This window comes from Pelobates fuscus, chromosome 12 (genome assembly GCF_036172605.1).
Source record: "Pelobates fuscus isolate aPelFus1 chromosome 12, aPelFus1.pri, whole genome shotgun sequence".
NCBI classification, from domain to species: domain Eukaryota; kingdom Metazoa; phylum Chordata; class Amphibia; order Anura; family Pelobatidae; genus Pelobates; species Pelobates fuscus.
In genome coordinates, this window is record NC_086328.1 from 106,937,256 (window position 1) to 106,954,038 (window position 16,783).

General features: G+C 41.3%; 1 protein-coding gene across 1 annotated transcript in view; it reads left to right on the top strand.

Annotated features, from left to right (window-relative positions):
• The window catches only part of USP47 (ubiquitin specific peptidase 47), a 47,520-nt gene that overhangs the window by 3,524 nt on the left and 27,213 nt on the right, over positions 1 to 16,783 (top strand). Inside the window, exons 2-3 of the mRNA XM_063437948.1 lie at positions 14,988 to 15,047; positions 16,284 to 16,487. Coding sequence (XP_063294018.1) covers positions 14,988 to 15,047; positions 16,284 to 16,487 — 264 coding nt within the window. The remainder of the gene's footprint in view (positions 1 to 14,987; positions 15,048 to 16,283; positions 16,488 to 16,783) is intronic.

The window sequence follows — 16,783 nt, forward strand, 5'->3', positions numbered from 1 at the left end:
AAATCCCTCTTTAGCTGCAGTTTGTGTCACTAGACGGCTTTTTTTTAAAAAAAAAAATGTTTTTGGCCTTTACTTTAGGAATTTTGTTGCTCGGACTTTGCGTTTTGATTTCTATAACATTCTTTAACACTTCGATTAATCAGTCAGCGTGTGCTGCAACTGCAAGCACCATTATTGCCGCTGCTGTCCTAAACAGATGAGTATCTGTGTATGGCTGAGCATGAGAGGAATTGCATTTCTCAGCTGGAAAGTTACTCTGGGCAACACTGATATGATTTATTCACTGGTGCCCACGTTGGCATGTTAACTTAGTTATCAAAATAGAACTTGTATCCGCTGTTAGAATGAAATTACAAATTTCAAACTGGAACAGTCCCCGTGTCCAGATATACTTTCAAGTGACCTTTCAACACTTCTCTGTGATGTGGCCTTCTATATATAAGCTTCCATGTTTGTCACCTGTTCCCATAGTTGTGTGATTTTGCTAGGACAGATGTAGAGAGGCCTGTCCAAGATCTTTATATCTACAGGCTTGTGGGACAAACTGCATGCATCATACATAATATCTAATCGTGTCCACTCATATCACTCTGTATTGTCTTTGCTGGTTGCCTCTTAATTTTTTATTTAATTTGTGTCTGGTTCCTCGATGTCATGTTTCTTGTTGACAAGATCCCAAAACAGTTGTCGTCTATCTACTTGTTCCCAACGCAGCTGTTGTTGTGTCCTACTCTTTTTCCCTGTGGTATCTTGGGATGTGTAGTTGACAGTCATCCAGTGTGGGAAACTGAGCCAGCAGTGCCTTACAGTTTAATATTCAGCTAGCTTTATTAAGATAGGAGTATTTCTAAGTGATTTAAGCAATGAATTGATTTGTCTTAGAATGAGTGGAGGGTTAAAAGATCAGTGAAACATGAAATAAATTAATGCCTTGCTAGTTATAAGAGGGATCAGTGAAACATTCCCATCTACAACGTATTTATCTGAGATCTTGTGAATTCACTGTCCCACAGACTATATTAAGCTGTGTTCAAGTGCTTGTATGTCTTGTGGGCTAAAGCATAGATCAGGTCTGTCCAACCTTAAGTAATCAGAAGGTCGCATAAAAAACAAGATTTATCCAAGGGCCGCGTGCAAGTTATAAACTCTTTACATACTACCTTATTATGTAATACCTTAGTGGTTATCAAGTCTGCTTATATAGATCTAGCAGCTGTACAAGATAAAATCTTAAAAAAAAAAAATAATTAGTGCAGCGCTTGATAAAATTAATAATCTGTTACGTTAAATCAATATAAACAATCCAAGTGACCTAAAAGTATAAATGACAAATCATGGTGTAGAGCTCTTAAATATAGGGGGTATAAATAAAAAATGGAACACTCACAAGCAGAGAGCTAATGAACCTAGCTCTGGTTGGAATAGCTTTCGGGTCAGTTAAGGCGACCCACCCCTGATGGATGCAAGCGTCCAATCCTAATTAGAGTGTATACAAGAGGGGGACATAGAGTAGTATGGTACTGTATTGTTTATGTAAAGTTATAAGCCAAGTGAAGACTCACAAATATAGAGCCTAAGTTCGGCTCTATTTCTGCACACTTTGTAGTTTGGGATTACACTGCTATTCTTTGTGTATAGCAGGATACCGAAAACCAAAATGAATATTAAAAATAAAGTAAAAATATTTATTTGAAAACATAAAAAAGAACAATGTCCAATAACAATATTCCAGTCCTTCCCAGAATGTTTCACTACTGGATCGTTGCTTCCTCAGCCCGTTAGAATGTTGCAATGATTTTTGGTTTACTGGTCTTGTTTATATACCCCCTTAATAAGGGGATAATGCATTGTTACTTATGTACCTGTGTGTTATTTCCATTAATTAAGAAATATGCTGCAGTTCATGCCTCTTTTTTACTAAAAGAGGGACTTATCACGGCGGAGCTCCGTCATGTTCCAAGCCTCGCTTTCGAGATGTGACAAATGTTTGTACTCCAGACTACGTCCCTTCAGTGTGTGTATGTGTAGGCTGGTATAGAGCCTGTATATGTATGTATGAATGATTTAAAAAAACAAAAAGCAACAAAACATTGTCCCCCCTCCCTTCGTCTTACAATTTTGTTAGGGGGGGGGCACTGCAGACACTGGCGGTCCAGTGGGGATGTGTCACTCTAGTCTGCAGCTGACTGAGTTCAGTATTGTCCTCCTGCGAGCTGGGTGCATTCACCAATCACTGCTTTCTAGTAACTGAGTACTTCCAAGCACTCCACAAGAAATCATCAGCACTGTAGACCCTTAGCTGGTGTCCTCCACCCACCCTGCACCCAAGTCAGGGATCCTGCTTCCAGTGGGTAAACCTCTACTAAGCTAGTGATATAGATGGTAGCTTTGTGGTATTTTATTATGTATATAGCGCCATCAGATTCTGTAGCGCTGTACAATGGGTGGACTAACAGACATGTAATTGTAACCAGACAACTGGACGTACAGGAACAGAGGTTGAGGACCCTGCTCAATGAGCTTACGTTCTAGAGGGAGTGGGATATAGTTACACAAAGGGTAAAAGTAGGGATACGAAGTAGGTTGTTAGAAAAGTATTCACTGAGGGCTTAGTAGGTAATTTTTGACAGTTGAAGGAGAGGAGTCATGGGGGATTAAAACCTGCTAACAGTTTAATTGATATGCTTTCTTTAAGAAGTGAGTTTTCAATGATTTTTTTTTTTAATTAGTGGAGACTGGGTGAAATTCTTACGGAGAAGGGGAGTTCCACAGAAGAGGTGCAGCCCTGGAAAAATCTTGGAGGCGAGCGTAGGTGGGAGTACTGAGAGAGGATATGCGTAGGGGCCTCGACAGGACATACTTGTGTATTAGGGAGGATAGGTAGGCTGAAGCAGCATTATGTAGGGACTTGTAAGCAAGCACCAGAAATTTAAATTGTGCCTTATACCTAAGTGGAAGCCAATGCAGGGACTGACAGAGCGGGGAGGCATGGGAGGTGCGAGCGGACAGGAAAATGAGGCTCGCCGCTGCATTCATTATAGATGGCAGTGGTGCAATCTGGGAACACGTAAGACCACCGAGAAGGGTATTGCAGTAGTCAAGGTGAGAGAGAACAAGAGCATAGACCAGCACCTTAGCCGCATCCAGGGTTAAATAGGGGCGGATGCGTGCTATGTTTTTGAGATGGAAGCGACAGGATTTGGCTATTAATTGGACATGAGGGGTGAAGGAGAGGTTGGAGTCAAAAAGAACACCCAGGCAGCGAGCCTTCGAAGGTTGTGTTGAGGGTGAAGTTGAACTGTTTAATGGCAGCCACAATTGGCCTTATGAGTCCCCATGCAAGGGGTTTTCCATAACATATACCAGGGGCATTCACCACTGGACCTGAGAGGGTACTGTGACAAAGTACACACTGTAATTACATTGGCTCCCACACAAAACAGGATAATCCCTCCCTGTGCCTGAGAGAAAATTGAGCCAAGAACTGTACTAAACCCAATTGTCTCCAGGCACAGGAAACATAAACTTTACAATAACCCGAAAGTACCCCCAAAACACATGGAAACCCCACAAAAGTAATTTTCCCTTGTTGCCCCGATCTGGGGGACCAACATATCCAAAAATCACCCAGATCGGTTCAGGGGTTCGGGATTTCCATGGAAGTCATAATTTTGACCAAACAGGCATATGGTCCTGCATATGCCCAAAACAGTTCCAGGGAATTAGGACCAACGTTCGGTCTCTTTCTGGAGTACAAAAGTACATAAATCACATGAGTTTTTAACCCCTTAAGGACACATGACGTGTGACATGTCATGATTCCCTTTTATTCCAGAAGTTTGGTCCTTAAGGGGTTAAAGGGCCCATAGTCTTTCGGCAAGAGGCTGGCAAGCAGGCCCCACGTGGCAGAGGCATTTCTGCCACACTAAGGATCAGATTATATGCTGTGCAAAATAATCCAAATATGAGCTCTAGTATTTTTATATTGTAATATTTTGGCTGTAAGGCAGTTGTCAGAATAAACTTTGACTTGTTTTTATTCCTGTATTTCTGTACATTCAGGTTTTGAGTCCATTAGCGGTCACTTTTCCAGTTTGTGTCCTTTTCTTCCAGTCCCCCTACGGCCTGTGATAATTTACATATGTTCGCATATATCATTTTGATGGGCAGATGTGTCGTAGAATGAAGCTTCACAGCTTCCATGAAAGATATATTGACACTTTTTAACCCGTTACATACTGTGTGGGATATTATGTGTAACTAGTTTTACATGTTTCGACAATTCCCTTTGTAAATTTCCAATTTTTTTAAAAAAAAAGTATTTATTTTCATTTGTGGGTTTTAAAGGTCTACAGACAATTCATTCAGGCACCCCTTGAAGATATTTCTAAATTGATAGGCTGTTGCATAAAATGTTTACAGATACTTCTTGGCCCTAAAGGCTTGTACTGAACACCATTGTCACAAGGCTGGTGTTTCACTTAAAGGTACACTTTAGTCACCTAAATTACTTTAGCTAAATAAAGCAGTTTTAGTGTATAGATCATTCCCCTGCAATTTCACTGCTCAATTCACTGTCATTTAGGAGTTAAATCACTTTGTTTCTGTTTATGCAGCCCTAGCCACACCTCCCCTGGCTATGATTGACAGAGCCTGCATGAAAAAAACTGGTTTCACTTTCAAACCGATGTAATTTACCTTAAATAATTGTATCCCAATCTCTAAATTGAACTTTAATCACATACAGGAGGCTCTTGCAGGGTCTAGCAAGCTATTAACATAGCAGGGGATAAGAAAATCTCAATTAAACAGAACTTGCAATAAAGAAAGTCTAAATAGGGCTCTCTTTACAGGAAGTGTTTATGGAAGGCTGTGCAAGTCACATGCAGGGAGGTGTGACTAGGGTTCATAAACAAAGGGATTTAACTCCTAAATGGCAGAGGATTGAGCAGTGAGGCTGCAGGGGCATGTCCTATACACCAAAACTGCTTCATTAAGCTAAAGTTGTTCAGGTGACTATAGTGTCCCTTTAATATCATGTGGGACAGTCTCCTTACTACAAATAAAAGAAAAAATGAGCCACTGTACACCAGTAATTTTTCTTGTAAATCTGTTTTTCCAGTGCAGCTAACATGTGGAGGCTTTAATATTTTGAACTAGTTTTTGCATGCTACTTGGACTCCTTCACGTAACAAGATCAGCCATGATCAAAAGAAAATAATAAAAAAGGGGGGGGGGGGGGGGGGGGAGGGTTGGAACAGACAATAACTGATAACAATAAGGGGGACAGAAAGAAAATCGGTAAGCTTTGAATCCACCTCTCTGGGGCAGTAGGGATAGCAGGAACTGTTCACACTTTATTTAAAAAAAATGTTTTTGCTGGTTTTATCCCCTTTGTAAAATTGTACCAGAATATGTAGATACTGTGTACATGATGATAACTTCGTATTGTACATTGAGTGCCCTTTTGCACTAGGATAAAGCAGAAGCTTAAGTTACTCTATAGCCTAGTGTCGAGAGACGGGAGTGTTCGCCATGACAGTGATGTTTGTTTTGTGATTTTTATTATTTATCTTTAGGGATTCAGCAGAAGATGTTTGTCTACATAGTTCTTTTTCCCACATGATGCGTTAATATAGACGTATTTTTGCAGTGTATTTTGTTTTGTGTAAAGTTCAAAGACCCAGAGCAGTTCAACAGCATTTCAGTAATCTGCTTTCTCTTCAATATTTTGCTTTCGCATTAGTGGATTGAGAATCCAGTGTTAGCATTCTGTTAAATGGATTTGTCACCAGAATCCCTCTTATAAGCCACCAATAAGCTGGGCACTTGTACCTTGTGTTAGTAATCTGCAAGTGAGTTATTTGGGGATTTTCAATCGCAGCGTTACTTTTTAGTAAGTCTTTTGCATGAACCTTCAATTAAATTGGACATGAACAGCTAAACCATTTTATATAGCTAATATGTTCCATCAAAGCGTAAAATCAGAAAAGATGGGGGGGGGGGGAACTAATCAAACTATGTGGCAGAGAAAAAAACCTGTATATGAAATCTAGCCTGGAGAGTCCCTTTCAAAGTGGCTGTCGCTTTCTGACCCCTAAAGGTGACATAACCACTTGGTGTGTGTGATGGACAGATTGAAAGGCAATCTAGTTATCCCAAACTCTTCCATCCTCTGCTCACAGAGGTTTGTCGCTGTCATACTCTCATATATGTGCAAATGTACAATACAGACTTCTATGGAGGATCCCATGAGAGGAAGCCTTCTCTGCACTGTCTCTAACATCAGCCGTGGGAGTAGACCACATATTTGACAAAGTCTCTTTTTCTATCTTTTGATTGCATTGGCATTTCAGAGCAGTAGGTATGAGTGTATCATAAACAATCTTTGATATACTCAGAAGTGACAGAGCCTCAACATAAAATTCTCGAGTTGCAACGGTTATCAGGACATAGTTAGCTACCCTCTTGCATTAGAGGGGTCTTGTGCTCCTCTACATTAAAAGGGCACTATAAGCACCAAAATAACTTGAGCTTAAAGGGACACTATAGTCACCAGAACAAATACTGCTTATTGTAGTTGTTCTGGTGAGAATAGTCAGTCCCTGCAGGCTTTTTAATCTAAACACTGTCTTTTCAGAGAAAAGTCAGTGTTAGCATTAGTCTAGGAACACCTCCAGTGGCGGTCACTCAGACAAACACTGATTTGGGGGAAAAGCATTGTGATTGGCTGAGATCATCAATTCTGATGTCAGCCAAGGAGGCTGGTTAGGGACGGAGACAGCGCCGGCGGTACTCGCCTGGCTTTGGAAATAAGGGGAGATAGATATATATATATATATATATATATATATATATATATATATATATATATATATATATATAATTAATATTTTTTTTTTTTTTTTTTTTTTTTACTCTATGGGGTGGGAATAGTTTTAACACTATAGGTGTTCCTGTAATGTATATATCATTCCAGTGCAGTCTCCATGCTCAATTCTCTGCCATTTAGGAGTTAAATCACTTTGTTTATGCAGCCCTAGCCACACCACTCTGCATGTGACTTACACAGCCTTTATAAACACTTCCTGTAAATGGAGATCTAATGTTTAAACTTTCTTTATTGCAAAGTATGTTTAATTTAGAATGTCTTCTCTCCTGTTTTGCTAATAGCCTTCTAGATTATGCAGGATCCTTCTGTATTTGATTAAAGTTCAATTTACAGAGCAGGAGATTAAAACTTCTAAAGCAAGTTAACTAACATATTATTGAAAATAAAAAAGTCATACAGGCTGTGTGAGTCACAGCATGGGGAGGTGTGGCTAGGTTTACAGAAACAAGTCATTTTATGCTTGAATGGTAAATAAGTAATGAGATTTTAGGGGCATGATCTATACACCAAAACTGCTTCATTAAGCTAAAGTTGTTTTGATGCCTATAGTGTCCCTTTAAAAATTCTTGAATAAATATGTGTTAAAGAGGCACTTTCACCGTCTGGGGACTTGGACATTCCCACGTGTAGGTAAATGTTTTACCTGAACTTGTCCTTTTCAAATGCGGACATCTCCGGCGCGTTCTTTTATACTTTCCTCATATATGTTCCTTCATATTTTAGATTGAACAGTGCTGCGTGTATGTGTGATGTATAGGTTTTGCTTCATTGGTACTAATCATCCCTTTAAAAGACATTTAATGGCACAGAAGTCTCTCTCCTCTCAAATCATTCCTGCTTATTTTCACTTAATGTTTTGTCACACAGCGATAGGGGTCCTGTTTCCTCTCGTGGCTGCATCATAATAAATGCCCCTTCCACTAATGCTTGTTCCTCTCCTCAGTAGTTTATTAGATGTCCATCTATCAAACCCAATAGTTTAGGACTTTGATAATATTTCTTTGTTGAAATATACAGTGCTCTTTATTCACTGGAGTGTTTATTCAATATCCCATTTTTATTTTTTTTATTTTTTTTCCCTCCCTTTGCACATTATTATTGTTTGAACCCTGCATGGGGAAATCTCTTTATCCAACAGACTGTTCTTTCTCCAATAAGATCATTGGAGGCTTCGGCAGGGAGTAAAACTAACCAGGTTTTCTGTAGGGGGTGGGTGGCCTGGGGTCCGGCAGTACCGCGTGTCTCGTAGAGGGTAGATTTTATTCGCTAGCAGAGAGCAGTCTGTCAGATTACCCCAGATCTGTCGTATTAGAGGGATGGTTGCTGGCCAGCAGCATCGATGGTACATGGTTTTATGAGGAAGTGAAATGTGAGTTTTGCGTCCACAGGTGTCATATTGCTGGGACCCATAAACAGTAGGCAAAATTCTAGTTTTTCAAAGGTAGATAATTTGTCAGTCAGCTTTTATGGAGCAGTTCCTATTAAACGGTAGAAATTGCTAGTAAATGGTGAAATTGAGCAGTTGCTAGTAAACTGAAAGTGAAAATCTGGGAATGGTGAAATTGTGGCTTTATCGCACAGCTTGTAAATATGAGTGCATCTCTGAGAGATCCAAGTACTGGGATCGTATGTCGGCAGCGGAGGGGCTAGTTAGATCGGCCTGAGTTGGTCCTACATTCGGAGGGTAAGCGTTGTCCTGGGGAGGGCAGTGTGTGCTAAGCTACGTGTGTGTGTTTCGGAGTCCAATATGTGGCCCTAAGATTTTGTGTACCCGCCCAGTGTGATTCAATATCTGTCCATTGAGGTCTGTTCTCTATTGCCTGAAAAGTGATCACTGCTGATATCACAGCCGCCTTGTAGTATTGTTTGACATTTGGCAGCTCCATGTCACGCTCTTGGTCAGAACATGTGCTGCTATTCTGGCCTGGCGGTTGCCCCAAACAAAGCGTACAATGATTCTCTGCAATTTGTCCAAGAACGCTTTAGGTAGAGATATCGGTACTGGTATTTTGGTATTATCATCTTTATCGCCACCATCCTCCCTGACCATGATCGGTATTTGCCCTCCCTTTGTTGTTTTGTGGTCGCAAATTAATTTAACCCCTTAAGGACACACAACGTTTAACATGTCATGATTTCCTTTTATTCCAGAAGTTTGGTCCTTAAGGGGTTATGAGCCGTTTATAGTTATGTTTGTGTAGGAGTGAAAGATTTTTCAATAGTTTGATACCGAGAAACGTAATGTAGTCGTCTCTCCAGTCAAGTGGGAAAGAGGCGCGTATTGACGTTAATGTTGTAGCTTGGACTGTTATTGGCATTGCTTGTGTCTTGGAGAGGTTTAGTTTATAATAGGAGTGGTAACCATATTGCTCTACAGTTGGTAAATGTGGTAGTGAGATGTGGGGTTGTGATAGAGTAAAATATCATGTAAACCTTTTTATATTTACCTATAAATACACACCCTTTCAGCTGTTTCCTGTATGTTCAGTTTCCCTTTTGCTTGGTTTGTTATTAGCAAAATGCAATTCTAACGGTCCCATTAGATTTACTAATTGTAAAGGATTATACACTCAAAAATATAATTTTTATGTAAATATTTGTGAAACATTTCTAATTGGTTTAATTCAAAGTGATTTTACGTGTAGAATAAAAATGTGAAAACCTATAAACCTTTGTTAAACCCTAGTGTCCATGTATATATGTATGTATTTTCTGATGACCGTTCTATTTTAAACTGGAATGTATGTATGTATACACACTCTAAGCTCAGTTTGACAACTTACCTGGGGTCTATTGGTAGTCTGTTCCAGCTCTACATAGAGAGAAATTCTAAATCTAAGTGCAAACCTTACCTTGGGATTTTGTCGGTTGAGCTTATATTGTGTTTGGAATATATTGCCATGATACTCTCATATACTTGTGTAATATCCCACATAAAGTTAGAAATATCCTCCTTTTGTAACTTGCAGCACTATTTAATGCTAGTGCTTTAATGCTTTAGGTAACAATTGTTTGGCTTTGAAAGGAACACTGTAATAATTTCACATTAATGTGGTTCTAGAACCTGGAGTCCCCTGCTGTCTCTCCATTCAGTGCTAAACCATTTTTGAGCAATTTAACACTTGGATGAGGTTCCCTAGCGTCCCACAGTCCTGCCCCTGCTGGAGGTGTGGCTAATACAGAGATGACACACTTCCTTCTAGTCATACTGAATCATCAGCAATGGGTGCTCTGATTGGCTGACCGTAGTCAGCTGACTTTCTCAACCAGTCACAGCTACCCAGTGCTGCACATGCTTGTGCTTTCTCATTAAAAGAAATCTGTTATTAGGAATACAAAACTGTATTCCTAACACTATAGTGCCCTCAGCCGCCCTTCCTTCCGTGGCAAATAAAGGGTTAAAAAAATACTTTTTACACTTACTCGATTCCAGTTCAGATGTCACTTTCCTCCTCTGCCGTCAGCCGATAGGGAGGAACTAATGTGCATTTCCTATAGTGAGGATGTCCATCGTCGTTTTAGAGAGTCAAACCTGGTGAAACTGCAAGAAGCGTCTCTAGTAACGGTCTTGTTGACAGCTACAAGAGGCTTAACGGTAATGTTTGCAACTGCAGGGTTAAGGGGACCAGGACAGTGCACCCACACCAGTTCAATGAGACATGCCTATAGTGTTTCTTTAAGCTTGTTATGTGTACAGAGGGTATAGGCTGTTGGGGATTCTTGTTTAGCAATTCGATGAAGCAGTTCTAGTGCCTTCAACGCCCCTCTAAAAAATGTTTGTTTGCTCTTTTCACACCCAGTTGAGGAGATTTAGATTTACTGGCTCATTTTCAAAGCTAGGTTATGTATTGGATTGAGTCAAATCTGTAGGGTCACAGAACTTGTCAAGTCTTCTAAAGAAACCCCTGACCATGATCTTGTAAGCTGCTACTAAGTTACGTTTGTAGGGAATTTCTTTGTTCAACAATATATATATATATATATATATATATATATTTATATTAATGGACATTTTTATGGAAGAGTTAAGTGCCAGTCCATATGTACCATTCACTTTCTGCAAGTGTGGAAGTTGCCAATTTGGCTTCCTCAAACAGTAACTCCTATGTAAAATATTTTAAAGGGACACTATAGTCACCTGAACAACTTCAGCTTAATGAGGTTGTTCAGGTGAGTGCTACAGCTACCCGGAGCCTTTTTCTTGTAAGCACTGTATTTTCTGAGAAAATGCAGTGTTTACATTGGAAGCTTGGAACACCTCTTGTTGCAGTCAATCAGACGGCCACCAGAGGGACTTCCGAGTTCAGAGGCCCTAAAAAGGCCTCTCGTCTGATGCATTCTGGGTGAATACTTCAGACGGGCTATCAGCACACAAAGCACTGTGAACGCGCTTTGTGTGCTGATAGCCTGTCAGCACTGCTGTGGGCGTGGCTTCAGCTGACAGCTGAAGCCCGAACCCACAGGGATGCTGTCTGTCCACAATTGTGGTTGAAGGTGGGGGGGGGAGACCTACTCTCCTCCCCCCGGCCCCCACCCCTGTGCGGTGGGTGGAGGCCCTAAAATGATCAATAAGGGGGGGACCTACTGCCCGGCCCCCACCCCTGTGCGGTGGGTGGGGGCCCTAAAATTATCGATAAGGGGGGAAAACCTACTGTCCCCCCCCCCGGCCCCCACCCCTGTGTGGCGGGTGGGGGCCCTAAAATTATCAATAAGGGGGGGGGGCCTACTGTCCCCCCCCGGCCCCCACCCCTGTGCGGCGGGTGGGGGCCCTAAAATTACTCTAGTTTACCCCCCCCCCCCCCCCCCAAAAAAAAAAAATCTCCCTACCTACCCCCCTCACCCTTAAAATAATGAGGGGGGGACCATTAACTAAACCTGTGTAAAAAAAAAAAAAAAAAAGAGATAAAAACAACTTACCATTCGATGTTTTCTTTCTTCTAAAATCTTCTTTCTTCAGCCCCAAAAAAGGCCAAATAAAAAGCCATAATAACCGACGCAATAAAAAAAAAAACAGAGCGCAAAAAAAACAATCCATGTTCACCCATGGAGGGCTCCACGCAGACTGAGCTCCGCAGGGCGGGGGAAGGCTTATAAAGCCTTGCCCCGCCCTGCAATTAGGCTAAGAACACTCTGATTGGTGGGTTTAAGCCAATCAGAGTGCTCTTTGTCATTTTACAAGCGTGGGAAAGTTCTTTGGAATTTTCCCACGCTTGTAAAATGACACAGAGCACTGTGATTGGATGGCTTGAAATCCATCCAATCACAGTGCTCTGTGTCATTTTACAAGCGTGGGAAGATTCCAAAGAACTTTCCCACGCTTGTAAAATTGATCATTTTAGGGCCCCCACCCACCGCTCAAAGGTGGGAGCCGGGGGGGGGGGGACAATAGGTCCCCCCCATGTTGATAATTTTAGGGCCCCCACCTGCCGCTCAGGGGTGGGGGCCGGGGGGGGACAGTAGGTCCCCCCCCTTATTGATAATTTTAGGGCCCCCACCCGCCGCTCAGGGGTGGGGGCCGGGGGGGGGACAGTAGGTCCCCCCCCCTTATTGATAATTTTAGGGCTCCCACCCACCGCTCAGGGGTGGGGGCCGGGGGGGGGACAGTAGGTCCCACCCACCTTATTGATAATTTTAGGGCCCCCACCCGCCGCTCAGGGGTTGGAGCCGGGGGGGGGGGGACAATAGGTCCCCCCCATATTGATAATTTTAGGGCCCCCACCTGCCGCTCAGGGGTGGGGGCTGGGGGGGACAGTAGGTCCCCCCTTATTGATAATTTTAGAAAGCGAGCTGAGCTGTCAGTCAGACAGCTCAGCTCGCGAACGCGCATTCCGCGCACATGCGCGGTAAAGCGCAGAGGTTCTTCATAGGGCGGCTGTCAATGCGCACCACATCGCGATGACGCTTCTCTGTGAGAAGCGTCCTATTGGGCCCCGCGATTTCGTCATTTTGACGAAAAAGGGGGCGCGGTATGGCTGGGAGCTCGGCGCTGGAACGGAGGTAAGTTTTTAATATAAAACCACCTCAAAAATTATTTTAAATAAATGAAAGTACATATAAAAGCAAGAAGGAAGGCTGGGGGACCTGTCTTTCTTGCTTTTATATGGTGACTTTAATGATGGTGCTGTTTGTGAATATTCTCATTGTGCCTCGTTGCTCACTCGTCATTTTGTACGTTACACACCCATTTTACCAGACTATATTTCAGTCTAAACTCCAGTTTTTCCCAATTCCATTGACGTGTATTTATAGCAGAAGTTCTCTACACTGAGTGTACAGGTTTTAGCTCAAAGTCTTTCAGATAAGAGGCAAAGTGAAAATCTTGATTTACGAGAAACAGGAAGTTGGCTTCTTGCTGAAACTTACAAGGGATCAACCCTTTGGTAGCAGTCGTGCGATCGCTTCCTTGATTGCTTCTCAGAAAGATATGGGTCTTCAGCCCATCGTAATGAATGTCAAAGGGCCGTGGCGTCAGTCCTGAGCTGTGTCACCTGAAGGTTTACATTGAATGTCTGACCTTCCAATGCTGAGGTTTTTGTTGAATTGGTTTCTCACTTGTTCTAAATCAAGAGACAAATTTCGTCTTATTATTCTCAGTCAGGTGAGTCCCCAGGTCGTACCTTTTTACATATCTCTTCTGCTTGTTTTTCTAGTAACAAATTGTTATTTAACTACTTTTACCGGTTTTATTGAAGTGCAAAACTGGGTGACATTTAAGAAAATTTAATAGAAGTAGGTCCTTAATTTGTGTCTAGTGTATTGTTGCTACAGTGGTGTTAAGATGTGAAATATCTGTGCCTGGCACAATCAGTGCTACAGGCTCACAGTGATGTGCCGTCTTTACAGAGGTTACAATACATGAATTACTACCTTGTATGAGCTGCTCATCTGTTAAGAGAGAAGGGCTATAATTTAATTTGTCTGCTGTAAAATGGTCAGTAGACTAGGTTCCCCCCCCCCCCCCCCCCCCTTTTTTTTTCTTTTTACCGGTGGAGTGGGCACTGCCTCATTTTGTAAACTCTGGACATTGTCTTACTTTGAAAAATATTTTCATAGTTTGCTATAAGTTACTTGTTTTATGACTCAGCTTTGACTTCTGAATTTTTTTCCCCCTTTGTGTCATACAGTTTAATAATTAGCTTAGCTGTGCAGTAAAACCCTTTCCTGTGTCTTTCATTTGGTGACCGTTCAATCAAATAAAAAAATAAAACAAATTTTAAAGTTAAATTAGGCTTCTTACATGCAGCCAGCCCTTTGACCCAAAATCTTGATGTTCATTTGATCTTGGTTCTTACCAAATGAACTCTGCTCGTTGTATGAATATATAAATGATGAGGGGTAAAAACTGAACCAAGGTTATGATTTTAACCTCAGACCCATGTAGGGAATGTTTGACAGATTCTGAGGTGCTTGTAAGAATTTTTCACATTTTTCTAGAACAATATGCTTAATGCTTGTAAGACCATTTGTTCAAAGAGCGTTTCCTTTCAAAGTACTGCATTTTTGAAATGCAGTTAAACTTGATAGCAATTATTGAAACGGCTGCAGGTCTGTTGCAGTGCATTGTTAATTTTCACAGAGACCCTTCCTCCAACCAATTTTATGCCAATGCATCTTTTCCTTTGTGTCTACCAGGCTTTGTGGTTGGATGACCCGAGTAAGTGTCAAACCGTTCAAATACAGTTTGACTAGTCTTAACAGTTGAATGGTGCCAAGGACTTGTGCCACCATAGCCAAAATATTGTAATGGTGTTTACAATACTTCCATTGCCCCATTAACTCTCTGAATTTGTCTATATGGTCCTGATTTTCATCGTTGCTTACAATAATTCCATTTTAATGTCTGAGCTTTCGATTTTGGAACAGTAAGTCTGTGTGTCTGGGTTTATAGATGGAGCATTCTGTGGGTATGCAGAGCAAGATCTAGAATCCAGGTGGAATGCAGAACACCCAAATAGATAAATAATTTGGTTACCCAGAAGCCATCATTTTCCTTTACGGAAGTGACATGCCATCCTTTAATCTACATCTCAAGGCTTTGTTTGAATCTTAGCCTTTTCTTATGCTCACAATCTCACACTTAACGTTTTGATCACAGGGTATGTTTTGGAGCTGCAGGCAAAGTATCTTTAATGAAATGAAGAAGTTGTTCTCGCAGGTAGATTGTGAATGCCCCGGATTTGAATTCTGGTGTAGGAAAAGCATGTTTTTCTTCATCGCATGGCTTATCCATCCGTTAATCTGTACCGGAATTGATTGAAGAATTACTCTACTAATATCTAACCATTGTAAGGCATGAATTTCCCTTTTTTATGGCTGGTTCAGATTTGAGGGTTATTCTATAAAACTTGTGCATGCAGTTTTGTTTCTGATATAATTTGGCAATTAATGTGTGTCTAATATTCTCTAAACATGTTTACTAGACAATGCCTTTTTGCAGTTTACAAATGGTGTATTATCCTTAAAGGATCAATACAAATGACATTTAACTCAAGTATTAGGCCTATCTAGTTGTTTGTAAGGCTCAAACTTCCTCTGACATCAGCCTGTCCTAGGGCCACACGGTTCCTTATAGGCAACTTTCAAGTAGAATCTTTATGAAAAATTCCTGGTATATTCCAGTAATATTTCACTACAATTACAAAGAAATCTGACCCCCCCCCCCCCCCCCAAGATAAACTGCTTGGGTAGGGGCAATCTTCAGCACTCCAGATATTGTGGACTAGATCTTCCATAATACTGGCAAAGCATCAGAGGTCAGAGGAGATGTTGTGCTTCAGGTTCCCTACCCTTGAACTAGGCCATAGTTGGCACATGAACCTGGTTATAGATTTAAAGCAGAACTTTGCACTCCTAAATGTTTGTGTTAACGAAGATGTATTTTCACATCTTCAGTCTCTCAAGATGACTGATGGTAATGTGAGGCAGTTAGAGTGGCCTCTGGCCATTTGCTTACTTTAGCAACAATTTGCACTTCGCTGAGACAAAATTGTGTCTCTCGCGTATATTATTTATTTAAAGCACCAACATTTTCTTCAGCGATGTAAGCGCAGTTCACGATACATAAATTAAACAAATTATAGTGAGGTCCCTGCTCAAATTTGCTTACTGCCTTCGGATTCCATTAAAATGCCAACACAAACTTTGAGTTTATTATAGGTTGTTTCTACAAAAACTCCAGTAACAATTCTGCTTTTAATGGTCTTTCGCCAACTGTATCGTGTCCCGTCTGTGTCATCCACAACAACTGATCCAATAAGACATCTGCTTTAGCAAATTAAATCCTGTGTTGTGTGCAAGATTATGCCAAGTTTGATCAAAACTGAATGGGCTTTGTGTGGCATTTTACAAAACATTAGCACTCATTTTTTTATTTTTCTCTGTAATCTTTCAGATAGAAAATGCTGCTGATGAACCGAGAGTCCTGTGTATAGTGCAAGACATCACCAACTGCCGAACTGTAAATGAACGGATTACCTTAAACCTCCCCGCATCCACCTCCGTCAAGCAACTGTTCAATGATGTGTCCAGTAAAGCTGGCTACGTGCCCGGCACCTTCAGCCTGATGTGGGGGAATGGAGCTCCTAATGCAGATATGGTGAGACCTACCCTCTTGGTAAATTGCTTACAACGCTGTGGATAACCCCCTGCCACTTTAAACTTAATTGGGCTGTCTCTTAAACAACTTTAATAAAACACCGTGCAAGCCTTCTGTGAATAGTGCATGGTGTCTATTAAAATCCAATCCTAGCCATTGTTCTGAAAAAAAAATGTAAACGGGGGAGAAGGGGCAGAGCTGCAGACCTGGTAAACTAAAGTTGATAAGGGGGGACGGGGACTTGGTGTCCTATGGAAAAGGAAACGTACAATGAGTGTCTTATGTACCCTTAATGG